Source organism: Crocuta crocuta, unplaced genomic scaffold, assembly GCF_008692635.1.
Source record: "Crocuta crocuta isolate KB4526 unplaced genomic scaffold, BGI_CrCroc_1.0 scaffold458, whole genome shotgun sequence".
In the NCBI taxonomy this organism is placed as follows: domain Eukaryota; kingdom Metazoa; phylum Chordata; class Mammalia; order Carnivora; family Hyaenidae; genus Crocuta; species Crocuta crocuta.
The window spans coordinates 329549-349572 of record NW_027531908.1 but is presented as its reverse complement, the minus strand read 5'-3'; the positions used below and the strand labels follow the sequence as shown (position 1 = coordinate 349572).

General features: G+C 62.6%; 1 protein-coding gene across 2 annotated transcripts in view; it reads left to right on the top strand.

Moving 5' to 3' along the window:
- The first annotated feature begins 435 nt into the window (after positions 1-435).
- Positions 436-20024, top strand: part of SARDH (sarcosine dehydrogenase) — a 57772-nt gene continuing 38183 nt past the window's right edge. For both annotated transcript variants that reach the window (XM_077774649.1, XM_077774650.1), the window contains exons 1-12: positions 436-653; positions 1045-1095; positions 2836-3195; positions 4612-4790; positions 5915-6094; positions 6780-6903; positions 7148-7248; positions 12284-12388; positions 13540-13669; positions 16032-16118; positions 16379-16469; positions 19725-19866. In XM_077774649.1, the coding sequence (XP_077630775.1) occupies positions 2865-3195; positions 4612-4790; positions 5915-6094; positions 6780-6903; positions 7148-7248; positions 12284-12388; positions 13540-13669; positions 16032-16118; positions 16379-16469; positions 19725-19866 (1470 nt within the window). In that variant the 5' untranslated portion in view covers positions 436-653; positions 1045-1095; positions 2836-2864. The remainder of the gene's footprint in view (positions 654-1044; positions 1096-2835; positions 3196-4611; positions 4791-5914; positions 6095-6779; positions 6904-7147; positions 7249-12283; positions 12389-13539; positions 13670-16031; positions 16119-16378; positions 16470-19724; positions 19867-20024) is intronic.

The following is a 20024-nucleotide window of genomic DNA, read 5'->3' as shown; positions in this document are numbered from 1 at the left end:
CAGGGGCCTGGCACCTGGCACCCTGCTGCTTCGCCAGCACGTTATGCCCACCTCACCTGTGCTTAGCTCATCTTGGGGCCTTGGGGAGCACAGACACGCACAGGCAGGCAGGGGTGCGGGGGCACCGCAGCATTCCCGTAACCCCTGTTTTAGAGATGGGAAGTGAGGTCACCCGCCCCATCACCCTCATCACCCAAGGTTGATGGGGCCTCAGGGTCCACAGCCCTGCTTGGCCGCGCGGAGAACCCAGAGGCAGTGGGCGGTCCCTCCTGCCCGGGTGGGCGGTGACAGGCGCTGGCAGTGGGGCCAGGGGCGGGCCAGGGGCGGGCCGTCCTGTTTCTACTGGAGGAAGGAGGGGTCGGCGCCCTGCCCCCCCTGGGCCAGGCACCGGCAGGCCTCTCAGGCCCAGCACAGGACCCGGGGCCTCCCCTAGGCGGGCAGGTTGGGACAGACCAAGTCTTCTCTCCGCCTCTGGCCGCGGGAACCTTCGGGTTGGGTGGGCGCGAGCACGGAGGCGCCTGTGTGCGTGGCGGGGGCCCGGGCCACCCGCCCTCCCGCACCAGGTGAAGGCGTGCCCGGCGCCTTTCTCCATCCACCTCCCTCACCCCACAGCCTCTGAGGAGCGCTCCTCCGGCTCCGGCCTCGCAGCTCAGGTGAAATCGTCGCTCAAGCCCCCACCCCGTCCTAATGCCCCCAAACCCCGGCTGTCCTGCGCCCTACACCCCGGGAACCCCCGGGACACGCTGCTGACCGGGCGGGAGGGGGTCAGAAGGGCAGGAGAGCGGGTTAATACTGAAGCAGCTGCCGGCGGGAAGAGCACAGGCTGCCGGGCGGTCCCCACGCCTGCCCCGCTGGGGGAGCCTGCCCGGCCGGAGCAGGGGGAGGCCCGTGTGGCAGCTCCCAGGGCAGAAGGCACTTGAGCCGGCGGGACAGCAGGGGGGAAGGAGGCCGAGCAGCAGTGCTGGGCAGCGCGGGCGGGGGCAGGGCGGACGCCTCGCCTTGACCGTGCCCCACAACCACGTGACGCTGACTTTCCCCTGGCAGGGCGCCACTGTTGGGGGCTCCTGGAAGATTAGGGCTCTTTGAAGACAGAAGGTAAGTACAGATATGCGCCCAGGGGTGCCCCTCCCTGTGCCCAGGGCCCCTCTGTGGGCAGAAGGCAGGTGCGCCTTCAGACTGTGGGGCAAAGGGGGCGCAGAGGGACTGAGATGCCCTGTCGTCCCCTCCCCACTGGGGGGGTCACTGTGGGGGGGGCAGGGCAGCCCTGACCAGCTGAGAGCTAGCCCTTCACCCGCGTCGCCACTGGTGAGGTGGGACAGGTGTCCCGGGTCCGGGAGAGCCTGCGGGCCAGGGCTGTGCACGGGCCTGGCCTTGCTCCCCGGCTGGGCCACACGGCCGCCCTGTGACCTTGGCCACCTTAGCCTTCCAGCACCTTGGTCTCCTCCCCTGTACCAACGGGGCCAGCTGTCATATGGACCCGAGAGCGTTTCTCGATTGTTGAATGAGAATGTTTGGCACATGGACGCTCTTGCAAACAGAGGTCGACTTTTTAAATTAACGAGGAAATTAATGCCAGTCATGACTACTACTGCAGGTGCCCCTGTGCACCTTGGACTCACGACTAAACCCCTAACCTGGCCTGCTGACCCCGGACGGGGGCCCGCGAGGCCCCTCCCAGCCGACCTCTCCTCCCGTGTCGGGCAGGACACACCCCCGGGGCACTTCTCTCCTTAGGAGCTGGGCCTCCTGTTATGTTCTTGTAATTATGTGACTTCTGGTTGGGAGGGCTTCCTGAAGGAGGAGGGATTCGAGGTGAGCCCTGAGGGCACCGAGGAGGAGGCAGAGGGGCAGGGAGGGGCCTCCCCTCCCCCCACACTCCTGCCTGTGGGTCCAGGTGACTCCATCACCGTCACCCGTGGCCCCTGCCCCGGGTGGCACCTCCCTCCCTCGGCCTCCCACCCCCGCCCGACCTGTCCCCTCATCACACCTGGGTGACAGGGGCTCTTCCTCGGACCAGCACCCATGGGGCTCTGTGCTCTGGAAGACGCCCTGCGGAAGTGTCGTGCGCCCCTCCCCCTGCAGCCCACCCCTCCCCCTCTCAAGCTCGTCTCTCTGGGCCCTGGGTGCCCCTGACACCTGAGCTCCCTCTTGTCCTCAGCTCTCAGGTCCCCCCCACCCTGCCCTACCTCACTGGCGACCCTACTTCCCTGGGTAGGTCCTCCTATCGGCCCCTGCTCTCCGTCTCCGCTGTGCCCCTGACACCCCCCCCCCAGCCCAGCCCAGGGCCAGTGCTCTGTCCACGTCCGTCCCCAGAGGGCCAGGAGAGACAGACAGAAGCAGGCCACTCCGGGTGGAGGGGGCGGGGTTAGCAGGCAAGGGGCCTCGCACACCGGGGGCTGGGAGACAGCGGGTCTCTGCCGCCACCCACCAGACCTTAGTTTCTCCAGAGGCCTCACGGGGCCCAGCCACACACACTGTCCGGAGGGTCTCAGCGACACTTGGCTCCCACAAGCCTTCATTCCTGAAAACAGCTCCCATTGTGGGAAGGGGGGGCAGAGTACACTCCCAGGACAGGGGAGGGGGTGAGGAGTCCCCTCTACGACCTGCTCCAGCGGCCTCCCCTGGGCTGGCAGGGACCTCCTGCCTCCCACCGTGGTCACCCCGGGCCCAGCCGGACAGAGCCGACGCCCACAGGCCCCGCAGTCCCTGAGCACCGGGCTGCAGGGGCGCTCGGGCCCAGGGAGGCCGCAGAAGGAGGGCCTGGAGGGTATGGGGGGTTGTCCCTGGGTCCCCCCCACCCCTCCACGCCCCAGCCAGCCCTGGCTCTCTCCCCAGCTTCCTGCGGTGCCGAGCCCGGAGTCCCCATGGCCTCGCTGAGCAGAGCCCTGCGTGTGGCCTCCACACGCCCCCGCCTGAGCTGGACCCGGGGCCCGGTGCTGCGCAACCTGAGCGGCCAAGCCGGCCCCACCACCGAGAAGAGCGTGCCATACCAGCGGACCCTGAAAGATGCGCAGGGCCCCTCGGCGGTGGCCCAGGGCCCAAGCCGGCCCCTGCCCAGCACGGCCAGCGTGGTGGTCATCGGCGGGGGCAGCTTGGGCTGCCAGACCCTGTACCACCTGGCCAAGCTGGGCGTGGGTGGGGCGGTGCTGCTGGAGCGGGAGCGGCTCACCTCCGGGACCACCTGGCACACGGCGGGTAGGGGCTGGGGCAGGGGGGCACCGGGAGGGGCCGATTCCGGGTTGGTGACTAGAGGTAGCTGAGCTGGAGGAGGAGGGACACAGAGAGAAGACGGGGGGCTCCTCCTTGCCCCCCATGCCTCTGAAGAGCAGCAGCGGGGAGGAGGGAGAGGGCTGCGAGCAGAGCTGGGGGCCCGGGCAGCTGTCTGTTCCAGGAGCAGGAACTCCCCCCGGACAGAGGCTGCGGTGGGGGGTCCCCGGGCAGGTGTAGCGCGCAGACGGCGAAGGGGCCATCGGGGTGGTACAGAGCCGTGTCCTCTGTGGGCAGCAGGGGTGTCCCTGAGTTTCATCCCCCTAACTAACCAGTGGGCATGTATTTAGCACCCACTGTATGCATATCACCAGGGCAGCCGACCTGCCTTAACCCTGGGTCCTGGGTTAAGTTCACCAGTTTCTGTGGGGTAAATGCCCCACCTTGGCTAATCTTGTGCTGCCAGCATGAGGTCACTGAACATGGAGCTGGGAAGAGGTTGGGGCCCTGCCCACCACTGTCTCTGCGGGCCCCCCTGCCCCCCCGCGCTGTCAGGCTGGCCTCCTCCCAACCCCCCCAGGCTGGCCACACCCCACCCTCTGCCTGGAATGAGCCGCTCTGTTGCTGAACAGCCTGCACCTGTGCTGTGGGTCCCGGGCTGGGGTCCTGGCCCCACAGGGCTGCTCTGTCAGCCCGAGACAGGCTCAGCCCGAGTTTGGCATGCAGTAGGTGCTCCATACATGGGACCTTGGGTAGTGCCTCAATCGTAGGTGCCCAGGGGCCGGAAGCCCCGCCCCCGAGTCAGCTTTGACCCTGTGATTTTTTTTTAATTATTTATTTTTTTAAAATATTTTTATTTATTTCTAGGAGAGAGAGAGAGACAGCATGAGCATGAGCAGGGGAGGGTCAGAGAGAGAGGGAGTCACAGACTGAAACAGGCTCCAGGCTCTGAGCGGGCAGTCAGCACAGAGCCCGACGCGGGGCTCGAACCCACGAACCGCGAGATCATGACCTAAGCGAAAGTCAGACGCCACACAGGAGCCCCGACCCTGTGATTTTTTTAAAATTTTATTTATTTTGAGAGAGAGAGGGAGAGAGAGAGAGAGCGAGCATGGTGGGGGGGGTGGAGAGAAACAGAGAATCCTAGGAAAGCTCCTCGCTGTCCACAGAGCCCAGTGTGGGGCTCAGTGGGGGGCTCGACCTCATGAACCCTGAGATGGTGACCTGAGCGAAGTCGGATGCTTAACCGACCCAGCCCCCCGGGCGCCCCGACCCTGTGATTTCTCGCTGGTCCCCCTCTCTGCGTCCCCCACGGCCTTCAGGGGAAGACCCGGGCCCGCGGCCTGACCTTCAGGAGGCCTTCGCCCGGCCGGGGACTGAGGGCGCCCTGCCCCTGCCCGCCAGGCCTGCTGTGGCAGCTGCGGCCCAGCGACGTGGAGGTGGAGCTGCTGGCCCACACCCGGCGCGTGGTGAGCCGCGACCTGGAGGAGGAGACGGGGCTGCACACCGGCTGGATCCAGAATGGGGGCCTGTTCATAGCGTCCAACCGGCAGCGCCTGGATGAGTACAAGAGGCTCATGTCGGTGGGTGGGAGGAGGGGCACTGCGCAGGCAAGGAGCCCTTGCCCGCGGGCCTCCGGGGACAAGCGGCCATGCCTCCCTGAGCCTTGGCATTCTCGCCTTTAAAATGGGACCATTTTGTGGAGCCCAGTGCGCCGAGCCCCGGACAAGGGGAGGCCCCGTCCTGGAGCTATTCCGCCACCGGGCGCGGTGCCCACGGGAGACGGGGTCAGTAGGAAGCCGTATTCACCAGGCGCCCCCCCCCCCCCCAAAGAGAAAGCTTTTTGCTGCCGAAGGGCCTGGAGGTGGGGACACGCGCCTCCAGCAATCGGTCCCTTTACGGAGCACCGACTGCAACCCGCTCAGGGCGCATGAGCGGTGTGGCCGGCCGGGGTGCTGCGTCCCCCGGGTGCCCAGGCTGGAGGCAGGGCAGGTCGGGGCCTCGGGCGCAGGAGCTGCCCCGTTCGGCTCGCTCATCAGCTGGGACGGAGGCCCCCGAGGAAGCCCCCGCCCCAGCCTTCCCGGCAGGTCCCAGCAGCTCTGCGAAGCCTCCGCCGCGTCTCCTTCTCAGACAGAGAATCCGATTGGCTCAGCTCCCGTCTAGTGGGGCGGGGCCTGTCCGGGCTGTGATAGCTGGGGCCACTTGATTGGCTGCCCGTGGGCCAATCAACTGTGCCTGCGTGGCCCGCCCTGCTAAGTCAGGAGCCTGGGAACTGGGAGCCGCGCGGCCTCCCGGGAGCTGGTCGGACCGGGGAATCCGATCCTCAAGCCCCTGTCAGGCCGCGGGGGGTTATTGTATTTGTTTCTGTGAGAAGCCCTTACTCCCCAGAGACTGGTCCGCGCCCTTTGGGGGTATCAACCACGGAAGCCATTATCACCCCCCATGCCCCCAGGGGAACTTTAAGCAACTTGCTGCGGGTGTCGGCACTGGGGACACTGCAGAAGGTGGGACAGCCCGGAGCCCCACGCTCCTTACCTTTAAGCGGAGCCGGCCCAAGGGACAGGGGTGGCGGGGGCAGGGTGACCAGCCCAGGCTTCCTGGAGGAGGCAGGGTTGGGGCTGACGCTTGGAGGCCCGGACAGGGAGGAGGGTGGCCAAAGGAGGTCTGCGCCCTGAGGGCTGAGTTACTTCCCTTTGGGTCCCTCCAGCTGGGCAAGGCGTATGGTGTGGAGTCCCACGTGCTGAGCCCCGCAGAGACCAAGGCGCTGTACCCGCTGATGAACGTAGGCGACCTGTATGGGACCCTGTATGTGCCGCACGACGGTACGATGGACCCCGCCGGCATGTGCACCGCCCTCACCAGGGCTGCCACCGCCCGGGGAGCACAGGTACCAAAGGCCACCCGGCCCAGTGTCCCCCGCCCCTGGCCCCAAGAACCCCAAGAGCCCAAGGAGAGAAAACAGGTGCCATTCTCTGCTGTGTGACCTTGGGCCCTGTACCACGGCCTCTCTGGGCCTTTTGATCTCCTACAAAGGCAGGCAGCGCCTCGGCCCCTCGAGGATGTCAGCCCTCCCTCCCCGAGGCTCTGGCCCACTAGACAAGCCAGTCCTCTCCAAATCTCATATGTTTCTCATCTCTTATCCGAGATAAACACAGAGTTGTAGAACACATTGGAAAGGACAACAAAGCAAAAAAGAAGATGAAAATCACCCGGAGGGTACAAATGTTGACATTTTAGTTTGACCCCAAATATGTGTTGAGGAAGATATATATGTATACAACGTGGGACCAAACCACACACTTCCGTGACTTTTTTACCAAAGACTAGACCGCAAATACCCATTAGTGAAGCAAGCCTTCCTTTTAAAAAGCCACTTTATGAGAAAGAGCCCGTGTCTGGGATCAAGTTCCCCAAGCCGAGGAGTGCCTGGGGCTAGTTTCCAGCGCTATGGTCTCCCCACTTCCCCAGTGGTTTCTCAGGTCCCCTCTGGGCAAGGGGATGGGGACGGCGGGCGTGGTCAGCGCCCTTGGAGGGCCCTGCATGGTTCTGGAAGAAGCCCCTCTCACTCCCAGGTCATCGAGAACTGCCCTGTGACCGACATCTGCGTGCGGACTGATGACTTCGGGGTGCGGCGGGTTGCAGCAGTGGAGACAGAGCATGGCTCCATCCAGACGCCCTGTGTGGTCAATTGTGCAGGTGGGCAGGGTTCCCCTGGCTCTCGGTGGCCATGCTGGCTGCTCCCTCAGCCCAGCCTTTCTCTGGGTGTGGGGTGTGGGGGGGGACCTGGGTATTCTCTGGGCAAGGTGGGGGTAGAGGAACCTGAGTGTGACGTGGAGGAATTGCCGCCGGGACAGACGTGCCTACACAGGTGCCCCATGCCCACCTGTCCGGCCGCCCTGCCAGGCACAGCAGTGCTGACCTATCCCTGCTCTGCCCGCAGGAGTGTGGGCAAGCTCTGTGGGCCGGATGGCCGGAGTCAAGGTCCCGCTGGTGGCCATGCACCACGCCTATGTTGTCACTGAGCGCATTGAGGGCATCCAGGTACGTAGATAATGGGAGGTGCAAGGACCTGGCTCCGAACCCCAGTACTTGGCAGGTGGCTCACCACCCTGAACGTCATCGCCTCATCTGAGAAATGGGCATCAGAACCCCGTGTGTTTGGGTGGGGTGACCGTTAAATGAAGCACCACAGGTGTGACCCTGCTGGTGCTGATCCCTTGACCTTGGGGGCACAGCTTCTCACCGATGCCCAAGCCTGTGCTGCCCAGTGCGGCCAGTCGGCGCTTTGCCGTGTTCTGTGCCCCGGGCACTTCTTCGGGGACCCCCGCGTGTCGCCATACTCCCGGATATGCCCCGGGTGCCAGGCTCAGATCCCTCCCAGGGGCCTGGAGGTGCCCCAGTCGTGTGTCCCTTCCCTTCTCCCCCCCTCCCTCCGGTGCGGCCAGCAGCCTCCTGTCACCTTGGTGTCCTGTGCCTGTCATCCAGCTGTCCCTTACTCATCCTCCATCTGTTCCCCCCTCGTCCGTTTTTTTCCCTTCTCTCTCTCCATCCCTCCCTCCCCNCTACCCCTTCATCTCTCCCTCCCTCCATCGTCATCCATCCATTTATAACCCCGTTACCCCCTTTCCCTGTAACCCTCCCTCCTTCACCCTGCTCTCCACACACAGTGACTGCCGCATCTCAGGCCCTATCCTAAAACTAGGGCTGTGACAGAGAGAAGGACCCAGTTCTTGTCGGGGTGAAGCTGGGGGCAGCTGCAGACAGATCCGGAGCAGGCTGATGGGGGTGCGGGGCGCGGGGTGCAGGGCTCTGAGGAGGCTGGCACAGGGCTGCTCCGGGGCTCCCAGCCCAGGCAAGGGGTGCAGGAGAAGGNCCTTCCCTCCAGCCACTGGCTGGCTGCTGGCTGGGCCCCCACCGCTCCTGCTCTTGTCCCTTGACACAGGGTCCTCCCCGCCATTCGTGGATGGATGAGATTAATGTGATGGCGCACAGGCCTCTAGAGGGCTGCTGTGTGCCACGTGCTCCGTGGTTCTGTGGGGGGAGCTCCCTGGGTGGCCGCCAGGGGTCGCCCTCAGGCCACAGTGGGCTCTGACCACAGGCTGTGGGGCAGGACAGGGGCTGTGTCCTGGGGAGGGATCATCCTCCTTGGGTGACCACAGGGCTGTGCTGCCCTGGGTACCCCTGGCTCTGAGGGTCTGACCCAGGGCGGAGTCCCCGCTCCCCTGCGACCTGGTGCCTCCCTCTCTGGGCCTGGAGTTTGAGTCCGGTGCTCTCTGCTGGTCCGGCTTTCCCACCGTCCTCTGCCTGCTTCTGCAGAAGCTGTTCTACTTGGGCACCAAGCAAAGGGAAAGCCTAGGCTCCGGGGATGATTTTCAGCCCCTCCATGACCCAGCCAGGAAGTCATAGTGCACCGGGGGCCGCGCTTTCCTTTTCTGCAAAATGAGCAATAGCCATGGGCTGCGTGAGCTGAAGGGCTGATGCGGTGCTTGGCCTGTAGCCGGTGGTGAGGATGACAGTGACCAGGACCAAGGGGCACAGGGTGGTCCGGCCAGCCGGTGCTTCAGAGGAAAAGATTAGGGAAGGCTGGAGCTCCCGGGCAGGCTTCCCAGAGGAAGTGGCCGACAGGATTTGGATGGAGTGGGGCACAGGAAAACTAATGAAAGGGTGTGGGCTGAGGTCAGGAGGGAGGGACATCAGTGGGATCGGGGTCGTACCTGTAGGGTGGCCTGCGTGCAGACGGCAGTGAGAGTGCCCGGAGGATGCCTTGGGGCTGAGCTGAGCATGTGCAGGGCACTCAAGGCAGCTCAGCGTGCTGGGGCCGGGAGCTGGGGACTCTGGTCCTGCTGGAGCAAAAGTCGGGGACTTCTCTGGCCAGCAGGTGTCCCCACTGTCCTGCTCTATGCAGCTCTAGCGTTTTTGTTTTGTTTTAGAGTAGTAGTGACATTAGAGGTAATGCTGTCACGATTACCGTTCCCGAAGTGCTCAGGTACGGAGAACTTCCTACGAGTTCCTGACAACAGTCTGTGATGCACACATTCTTATTCCAGTTCTACAGAAGAGCTGCACAACTAGGAGACTGGGGTGGGAGGGAGGGGCACCCACCAGGTTACCCCTTTCCATCTCTCCGTGGAGATGGGCAGAGGAGTCCCGTCTCCTGTGTGCCTCCCCAGGGTAAGCGGCCCACAAGGGAGGGCAGCGAGTCCAGCACCAAAGAGCAGCAGGGGATGTGGCATCTCCTCACTCTTGCTCAGTTTCTAAAATGATTTTGGTTTATTTATTGGTGAAATCAATAGTCAGTGTTTGCAATATACTGACAATGTAAATATTGTTAACTCCTGAGCAAAATAGTGTCCAACTTTTGTGTTTCCTGGAGTTATTCATTGTTTTCCAGTTGCTCAGTTTTCTATGTAACTGTCACTAATTCTATCTATCTATCAACATTATCTTCATCCCCCAAACCCATACCCATTTTTACTCACTCCCCATTTCCCACCCTGTCCCCAGTCTTAGATAATCACTAATCCGATATCTTTCTCTATGGATTTTCCGATTCTGGACATTTAATAAAATGAAATCATACCATATATGATCTTTTGTGTCTGACTTCTTACACTTCATTCCTTTTAATGGCTAAATAATATTCTATCATAGACCACATTTTATTTGTCCAGTCATCTGTTGATGGACACTTGAGTTGTTTCCACTTTTGGGCTGTTATGAATAATGCTGCTATGCACATTCATCTCCATGTTTTTGTGTTGACATATGTGTTCATTTATCTTGAGTAGATATCTTGAAGTGGAATTGCTCATTCATATAGTAACTGTTTAACTGTTTGAGAAACTGTCAGATTGCTTTCAAAGCACATGCGCTCTTTCACATTCCCACCCACAGTGGATAAGGGTCTGACTTCTTCACGTCCTCGCCACCACTTGTGAATCTCTCTCTTTGATCCCAGCCATCCTAGTGGGTGTGAGCTGGGATCTCACTGGGGGTTTGAGCTGCATTTCCCTCCTGGCTAATGATGTTGAGCGTCTTCCCATGTGCTCATTGGCCATTCGTACATCTTCTCTGGAGAAATGTCTATTCAGACACCTTGCTCATCTTAAATTGGGTTACTGGTTTTTATATTGAGATATAACATAACGTATATTGTTATGTGCTGGGTACAAATCTCTTACCAGAGACTTTGTTATGCTTTGCAGATATTTCCTCCCATTCTGTGGGTTGTCTCTTCCCTTTCTTGATGGTGTTGTTGGCATCACAGCAGGTCTTGATTTGGGTGAAATCCAACTTTCAGATTATTTTTCCTGTTGCTTGTGTTCCTGGGGTCATATTTCAGAAGGCTTTTCCTGACCCAAGGCCACGAAGACTTGCTCCCGTGTTTTCTTCTAAGAATCTTATAGTTCAGCTCTTACTCTTAGGTCAGGACCCACCTGGGCTAAGGTTCGTGTCTGGTGTGAGGTAGGGGCCCACTTCCTTCCCTGCATGTGGCTGTCCCCCTGTGCCCGCACCACGTGTTGATGACTGTGGCTTCCCCCTCACCCGGCCTTGGCGTCCTTGTGGGAGAGCCGTGACCATAAACGTGGGGGGTTATTTCTGGACTCTCGACCCCATTCCAGCGACCTACGTGTGTACCCTGTGTTAGTGTTGTGATCACCATGGCTTTGCAGTGAGTTTTGAAATCAGGAAGCGGGAGTCTCCCAGCTTGGTCCTTCTTTTTCAAGATTGTTTTAAATATTCCAGGTCCCTTGCGTTTGTGTATGAACTTCAGGATCAGTTTGCCAATTTCTGCCAAGAAGCCCGCTGCAATTTTAATGGTGATTGTGCTGAATCTGGATCTGTTTGGAGAGCACGTCGTCTTCGCATGGGCCACAGTGGGACCCCTTCCTTCCCTAGGGAGATCCATGACTTTCAGTCTTAGAAGTTGTTCTGGCTTATTGCTCTGACATTCTTCTACTTCATTTCCTCTGTTTGTCTTTCTGCAACCCTGATAAGGTGGATGTCGGACCTTTAGTGTTGACCTTGTGATTTCCTTATGTTTTCCTTTCCTGATTTCCATTTCTTCATTTCGTTTAGCTTCCTATCTGGAAGATGGTCTTATCCAACCTCCTGTTGATTTTTCATTTTGCTGACCACCTCCTGTTTCGAGACCTCTCTCTTGATCTGGGAGTGTTCCTTTCCCGTGGCACCTTGTTTTATGGACCCAATCTTGTCATATCTCAGAAGTTCCTGGTGCGCTTTCACTTCTAATGGGGACTTTCTGCAGCCCGACCAGAAGCTTGGAGAAGGAGGGCATCTCGCGGGGGGTGGGGGTAAGCTGTCCTCTTCGGCAAGCGGCCCTGGTGTCGCATCTCGAGCCTTCCACAGGCCATGCCGTGTCTCTATGGTAGAGTCCCCAGGCCGCTGTCAAGGGGGAATGGCAGCCCATCTCCCCCCTGAGCCTGGAGCCCATGGAGACTCACTTCTCCAGCCCTTAGCGCCGCCCCCAGGCCAGGCCTTAGCTGGGCTGGGTGAGGAGGGAGGGGATCTGGGCCCCTGCTCTGAAGACACCCTGGCCTGTCTTCCCATTCACAGACATTCTCTTTCCCTCCCACTTGCACATTGCACACACGTGCGCACATTGACACGAGTGTGCACACACACCCCGCATGTGCACACACGCCCCGCACTCTGCCCATCAGCCCCTGCCGAGGGGGCTGGGTCGCCGCAGCTGGGTCTCTACAGATTGGAAGGGATGGAGGGGCGCGGCCTCCACTCCGAGTCCTCTGGTGTGGGTTCCGATCCCCTGCGTGCCCTTGTCTCCCCACGGCTCTCCTGGCTTTGTGGGTCGTACCTCATCCCCCCCCCTGCCCCCGCCTTGTTACGTCTTTGCCGCTGTTTTCTGGGGGTTGGGGAAGGAGAGACTTGAGCGGGGGTGGTCTGTCCACAGCGTAGCCTGAGGCCCCGGGTCCACTCTGCCTTCCTACAAAAAGGAGGCGCCGTGGTCCACGGTGGGCCTGTGCCCCCTGGTGGAGGCACTGGACCCACCGCCCAGCCCTGGCTGACCCTGAGGCTTCTCTGCTCTGCCTTCCAGAACATGCCCAATGTCCGCGACCACGACGCCTCGGTCTACCTCCGCCTCCAAGGGGATGCCTTGTCTGTGGGCGGCTACGAGGCCAACCCCATCTTCTGGGAGGAGGTGAGACACAGAGGGGTCAGGGGGTGATTCAGGGCTGCGTCTCAGTCTGGAGAAGCCTTCCTCCAGGAAGCCCACCTTCCTGAAGCTCGTCGGCTGCACACCTGAGAAATGGCAGGCCCCTTGACCCCAGAAGGGTCAAGTCCGTTTTCTCTGAACGTGGCACACAGGTAGACCCACACCCGGGGTGGGAGAGGGCTGGCCTCGCACATCAGTGGAGGCTGCGGAAATGTAAACTCGCGGCTCTGGAAGATGACAGACGCATTAAAACCCTCTGTCTACAGCAAACAGCCGTGAGCCCGGCCCCGCGGCGGCGGCTGCCCAGGCCTGGAGGCTCTCCGGCAGCTTCTGGGGCTGCGTGCCAGTCGGGCGGCCCCCTCGGCCCCCTCAGGCGTGCCTGGGCCACCCTCGCTCCTGGGTTCATGCAGACGCTGAATGATTAAGTGACAGCCTTGGGTCAGATTCTGTTTTACTTCTTGGAGACAGAGGGAGAGCAGCATAAAGGTCCCTGCCCCGGGGTGCCTGTATTTGGGTGGGGAGACCCACAGTAAACAGACGGGCAGGGGTGATCTGTGCTGAAGGAAGCCAGCAGGTTGGGAATAAGCCTCATAAGAAGGGTGTGGAAGGCTGTCCCTCACACTGTGGTCAGGCAGGGTCCCCAGAGGAGGCGACGTCAGAGCAGGGCACTCCCCCCCCCAGAGAGAGCAGGTGGACGAGGAGCTGCCTCAGGTCGGGGGTGCAGGCCCTGAGGTCTGGTCAGGCTTGTCCTTCTTGAAGGACTGAAGGGAGGTCAGTGAGGCTGGGGGTCAGGGCCAGACGGGAGCAGGGCCTGCTCTTGTAGGGCTCGGTGGGCCCCAGAGAGCCATGGGGGGCCACAGGGGTGCTGGGGAGCAAGAGAGGGCATGGTCTGACTTCTGAGGAGGTCGAAGGAGGGTGGGGAGGAGGGTGACCGGGTGGAGGCCACTGCACAGTCCAGCGCAGTCAGGGGGCCTGGGCCAGCACGGGGGAAGGGGACAGACAGGCCCCACTGATGGGTTGGTGCAGGAGGCCTGAGGGGCCCAGCCCTGTCACCCCCCTACCTCAGCGGGGACTGGCCGGGCTCAGCTCCCACTGGGCGGCTCTCACTGGGCACCTCCCCCCACCTGCCCCCTCAGGTGTCAGACAAGTTTGCCTTTGGCCTCTTTGACCTGGACTGGGACGTGTTCACCCAGCACATCGAAGGCGCCATCCACCGCGTGCCCGTGCTGGAGAAGACGGGGGTCAAGTCCACAGTCTGTGGCCCGGGTGAGTGAGGAGGCTGGAAGCGAGGGCGGGCACCCGGGTCCTTCCAGCGGAGAACCGAGGCTGATCTGTGTCGGGCACCGACCCGGGCCGTCCCTGCCGCGAGCAGGACGGAGACACGCCGCCCCATTGTCGTTCCTGCAGAAGCACACAGGTCTCCCCCACGCCACCCCCCTTTCTTCCTGGCACCCACAGGGTCTCTTTAATCCTCAGTCAAGGCAAAAAAATGGGTAGGACTGGCCTTGCCCCGTATCAGGGCTGCGGAGACAGGTTCCAAAAGTCACAGAGGAGACGTTGTATCTGAGGCTGTGAGTGCCTCAGTGTCCTCATCTGTGAAATGGGTGCCAGCATACCTACTCAGCAGGAGGGGAGCAAGGAGGAGAAGCCACGTGTGGGGTGCAGGGCACGGCCTGGACCAGCAAACTGCAGTAAGTCCTGAAGGGCGGCAGTTAGCCAGAGGCCAGAGAGTAATGGATCGTCCACAGCCACGCAGGAAGTGAGGGCCAGGCCTGGACAGCAGAGGGGAAGCTTCTGACACCCAAGGGCCTGTGGTCTGCAGGGGGTCCAGCCCTCTCCGCCCGGTGCCAGCTTGAGTCTGATCGGCTCATAAGGAGGCCCAGCCGCGGTGGGCAGGATGGACGGGCCCTGAGCACTGGACTCGGGGAGCCGGTCGTGGGCCGAAGGCTCACTGCCCTCTCCCCACAGCTTCCCTGGGCGTGTGTGGGGCTGGCAGTGAGAAGCACAGGCCTGAAACAATCCCAGGCGCCCGAGTCACCCGGGAGCATCCTCTGTTTAATTAAACTGGGGAGTCATTGCTCCCAGGGAGCCCTATGGGAGGGGTGCATGTGAGGACATCTTGGGTCTGGTTTCCTGCCTGGGGAGGGGGTTCGTGGGGAACACAGCGCTCCTCCTTGCCAGGGAGGACAGGGGCGGTCAATGGCCTCTGGCTTCCAGAACAGAACTGGGAAGTCCCATGTCCCCTTGACTCCGGGGCATCTGGGGGCCGGCAGAGCTCCATTCTGCGTCCCAGGGGTCACGGCCAAGGTGGGGGCCCCTGCATCCACCCTCGTGCTCGTCTTGAGTCATTTGCTAAGCATTCAGGAGACTCTTGTCCCCCCCACGAAGCTCTCTCCTCAGATGCCCCGTGAGGTTCTCTGAGCCTCCCATCCGCCCGGAAACGTCCCCAGCCCTCCCCGAAGTGCTCCCTGGGTGACCCGGCCCCACTGCTGTCACCTTCGCCCTGGCCTCACCCGCGCCTCATGCTGCCGCCAGACCCCCCCCCAGCAGGGCCCGGGAGGCTCCTGTCCTTCATCACATCACTGGGGTCCCATCCCTGTCCGGTGCAGGGACAGGCCGCACAGAGGCTGAGAACTCCGGCCGGGGGTCAGGCAGCCCTGAGCCGGCCCCTGGCTCCATGACCCACTAGCAGGGTGACCCAGTGTCCACGCCTACACCATAGTGACCACAGTGCTTAGCAGAAAGGGCCGGTGGGAGTCACTCACCACCGCTTCGCCCATTGTATTTTCTTCCCGATAGTCTCTGTGTTGCTTATCTATGTATTTACTGTCTCCTTCCCGTCCCTGAGGGGTGGGACCAGTCTTGTTCAGAGCCGCGCCCTGGGCACTTTCGGGTGGGCTGCTAGTATTTGTAGATGGACTAACTCACAGCCCTGTGAAGTCAGTGGCATGATCCCAGTTTTACAGATGAGGACACTCAGGCTCAGAGAGGCGAAGTGACTCGCCCAAGGTCACAGGGCTACGAAGGGGAAAGCCAGGTTCAACCCCAGGATCGTGGCTGCAAAGCTCAGCTCTTTATACTGATTCCCCAAGGTGCCCTTGTCCTCCGTGCTCTGGCCTCTGCCCGTGACACGCCATCGGCCCACAGAGCAGAAGCCCCCAGCCCTCTCCCAAAGAACTTGGGAGCAGTCCTTCATTCAGTGGACATTTATCAAGCACCTGCTGTTTGCTGGGCCCCGTGTAGGCCTTGGGACACAGTACTGAGTGGCGCCCAGTCCCTGCCCTCGCATACCCATGGTCCAGGGGGCAAGAATGACGAGCAGTGATGCGGCAGGAAGGTGGTGGCTCGGGGAGAGGCCCCTCCTCAGCAGGAGACAAACCTGGATCCTGCAAGGCAGAACCCGGTCCCAGCTGGGTGGCTCTGGCAGTAGATGCTGAGGAGCTCGGGAACACAGCAGTAGCAACTGGGGAGGCTCCCTGGAGGAAGTGGCATTGAGCGGAGTAGTGAGGACGAGGAAGGTCTGGGTGAAGGAGCATCTGCAGACCCCGCTCCAATCTCTGCCGTCTCGGGAGACCCCGCCCTGGGCGCATAGGGCCCGGAGAGAGCTTCAGGCCCCCCTTCCTTTCAGAGTCCTTCACACCGGACCACAAGCCCCTGATGGGGGAGGCGCCTGAACTCCGAGGATTCTTCCTGGGCTGCGGGTTCAACAGTGCAGGTGCGTGTGGGGCCCCTCCTTGACCCCCAGCACCCCGATCTCACAGCTCCCCCAGGCACGGAGCACAGCGGCCGCTGGCAGGGGTGAGGGCAGAGGAGGGCTGCAGGGAGGGGCGAGGTCCTGTTAGCAGGAGTGCGACACCCCAGGTGTGAGATCCGGGGCTGGGGGAGGGGGTGATGCTGGCTGTGGACACGGGAGGGGCATGATACAGGGGTGGGGGCTCCGGGGCAGATGCACACCTCCAGCCCCGCTCCTTCCAGGCATGATGCTCGGTGGCGGCTGTGGGCAGGAGCTGGCCCACTGGATCATCCACGGGCGCCCGGAGAAGGACATGTACAGCTATGACATCAGGCGAGTGTGCACCAGAGACTGTGGGCTGGGCGGCTGCTACCAGGTGCCCCGGGATTAGGTAGAGTGGGGCACATAGCAAGGGCTATTTAGGAAGGAGCCTTCCCTGAAATCCAGAGGGCTTCCTGGAAGAGGCCCCAGTAAGGGAAGAAGGGGGAGAAGGCTGCCAGCAGGGGCGTTGCTCAGGTGCCCGGGTCTGGCACATCCACGGATCTTGACAGTTTCCAGGATGTCTTGTCCCACTGGCGAGATAGCTTCGGATCAGCAGCGGAATCGCCTCATCCCATTTTGCACGTGAGGCCTGGAGAGCAGGAGGGACTGCACACGTTGCCCCGGGAGTGAGGCTGCGCTGGGTGGTTATGATGAGCGCGAGCCGAGTCTGGGACTCCGACAGCCCTGAGCCCGGAGGCCAGCTGAGCATTCTGTGCAGGGTGGCGGGAATTAATCAGACCCAGTGCCGGGCTCTCTCCTCGCCGCAGCCCCGGGCAGTGAGGTCTGTGTGGGCGCAGGCTNTCTGTCCTCAGAGCTGGGGGAGGGGGCCTGGTCTCCACCACCATCTGCAGGCAGGGCGAAGGCCCTCTCAGGCAGGGGGTCTGGAGGGCGGGAATTGGTGGGTCTGGGGTGCCCGTGCCCTGCAGGGGGCAGTCGGGGCGTCGGCTTGGAGGGGCGCCCCTGTGGGTACACAGCTTGCCCCACCCTATCCTGCCGGATAGCCTTCCCGGGGAGACCCTGACGGGGCCCTGGAGGGAGTTGTGCTGGTTCAGCTCCATGTGCCCCCTGCCCCTCTGCTAACCTCACCCCTTCCTGGCCTGCCGGAGACATTACACCCGCTGGGGGAGGGGGTGTCTGGCCCCCACAGAGGCAGACAGATGGACACTGAGATTCCCCCGCTGCCACCCCCTCCACGGCCCTGGCACCGCAGTCTGCTCTGGGGCTGCCTCAGAGCCTGTCTGGGGCTGCGCCCACACAATCCCAAGAGAGGAATGTTCCAGAAATGATAGCTGCAAGGGGCCTCGGGGATGGGCCAGTCCAAGCCCCTCCTGCTACACACAGGGAGAGGAGGCGCCGCTGCGGGAGGCCGCTTGTCTGCAGTCTCGGGGTGCGCACACCAGAACGGGCAGGGACGCGGCCTCTGGCCTCCCTCCTGGGCAAGGGCCTCGGCGCAGGGACAGGCGACGCATCAGAGCTCACCCCAGGCCTCGGCGGGCAGCCTCCTGGCCCACAGAGGGTGGCTGACGTGCCTGCACCCCTCCTGGGCTGGGGGAGCCCCTGCGGGGACAGGGGTGCAGAGTCCTGTGAAGGCCTGCCCTGCCGCGTTGAGAATGGGCCTGGGCCTCCCGCCATCAGCTGCCTTCCCTGGCAGGAGCGTTTTGTGGGCTGGTTCATGGCGAGGAAGCTGGGGCCTGGGCGGGTAGAGGTGGGGCAGTGAACTCGTCCACTCACCCTCGGGGCTCGGGCAGAAGGTTTCCCCGTCTGTGAAATGGGAGCAATGCCTCTCCTTGCGGCGGCGTGCATCAGCGGCCCCGGCTCAGGCAGGGTCTGCGGTGTAGGCCGTGGTTTTTAGCAAAAGCCCTTGGGGTCCGAGTAACCGGAGAGGAGGAGCCACTCTTTGTTAGAGCGCTGGGGGTGACTTGACCCTGGCCCCCGCTTCGGCCCTGGCCGCAGGCCGCCTTGCTCACGGGAGGAGTGCTGGAGCCAGGCCGCGTGGCCCCAGGCAGCGGTCCATCCCCCTGCAGGTCCCTGGTCCTGCTCTGGCTGAGCTCGAGCCCACGCCCCGGCCACGCACACACGTGCACAGGTGTGCGCAGAGGCGACAGTTCTGGCCGACTGGAAACCTGCCGGAGGGGCGGTGTCTGTGGGTACAGGGATCACCCCGCCCCGCCCCAGATCCCGCTTCCTCTTTTGTCCTGGGGGCCTGACTGAGGACATCCAGCACCCCCCTTCCCACCGTGCCCCACCCCCGCCCAGCTGGGACTGACTCTCAAAGGCGCTAGGAGGGTCATCAGTCTAGTCTGGGAGAACTGTGCCGGCTCCTGGGGACGGGGCTGAACCTGACCCGAGCGGCCATCAGCCGAGGGCAGGCTCCCAGCCTCCCCCCCACACCCACCTCAGCCCCTCCAAGGCCTGCCATGCATTCCCAAACCCCGCACCCCAGCACACTTCTCCTTCAGGAAGCCTCCCCAGACCCCGTGGCCCAGCTCCGTGGGTCCCTCCCAGCGCAAGTGCAGGCTGGGTCTCCTCTCGTGTGGAAGTGAGTCAAAGCAGGGACGGCGGCGTGAGGCAGACAGGGTCCCCGTGCACAGCGCCCAGCCCTGGGCCTGCGCCAGGAAGGGGCTCCTTAGATGACCCCCACGACCGGCGATAATACCTACGGTGACAAACGCACATCCGCAGCCCCGCCCCCGCCCCCATCAGAACAACATGCAAACCAAGAGTCCGTTAGGCCCGGTGAGGAGTCACGGAGGACGGACTGTGGATGAGGAGGAGAGGCCTGGGGGAGTGGGAGACCCCAGCAGGTGCACGGTGAGGGAAGGGACAGATGGGGAGGCTGGTCTGGGGGTTTGTGTGTGGGAGGGGCCGGGGGCCTGTGACCCAGGTGCGCCAGCCGCTATGCAGTGGGCTCCGGCAGCCGTGGCCATTCGAGGACACCCAGCAGACAAGCTGTTGGGTGTCTTCAGCTGCTGTGCCCACGAAAAGGCTGGAGGAGAGGCCACGTAATGGTGGGGGGGTCACAGTGAAGAGGCTGAGCTGCCGTCTCACACAGGGAATAGAGCCTGGACCCCCTCTCATGTTGGGGAATAGAGGCCGGACCCCCTCTCACGCGGGGAAATAGAGCCCTGACCCCCTCCCACGCGGGGAAATAGAGCCCAGACCCCCTCCCACGTGGGANGGGGGTCACAGTGAAGAGGCTGAGCTGCCGTCTCACACAGGGAATAGAGCCTGGACCCCCTCTCACGCGGGGGGAATAGAGCCCTGACCCCCTCTCATGCGGAGAAATAGAGCCCTGACCCCCTCCCACGTGGGAGAATAGAGGCCAGACCCCCTCTCACATGGGGGAATAGAGGCCGTACCCCCTCCCACGTGGGGGATTAGAGCCCAGACTCCCTCCCACGCGGGGGAGTAGAGGCCGGACCCCCTCTTGAACCCATGCCCCAGGGAGGACTCTGGGAGAGGGACGCGGGTCCGGTTTTGCCCTGGTCCCTGGCCAGCCCCTCCCTAACAGCTCCCGGTAGTGAGCCGCCCCTCCATCCACCGCAGGCGCTTCCATCCCTTGCTCACCGACCACCGCCGCTGGGTCCGCGAGCGCAGCCACGAGTCCTACGCCAAGAACTACTCGGTGGTCTTCCCCCACGACGAGCCCCTGGCGGGGCGCAACATGAGGACAGACGCCCTGCACGAGGTGCCGCGTCCCGACGCGCAGTCCAGGGCTTGGGGGGGACGGAAGGGATGGGGCACCCCAGCTCCAGGGCGGGCGAGGTGAGGCGTGGCTCAGTCATTCCTGGCTCTGACTAACGGACGGTGCTCAGAGCGCACAGCCCGCAGTCCTCCCTGACTGCT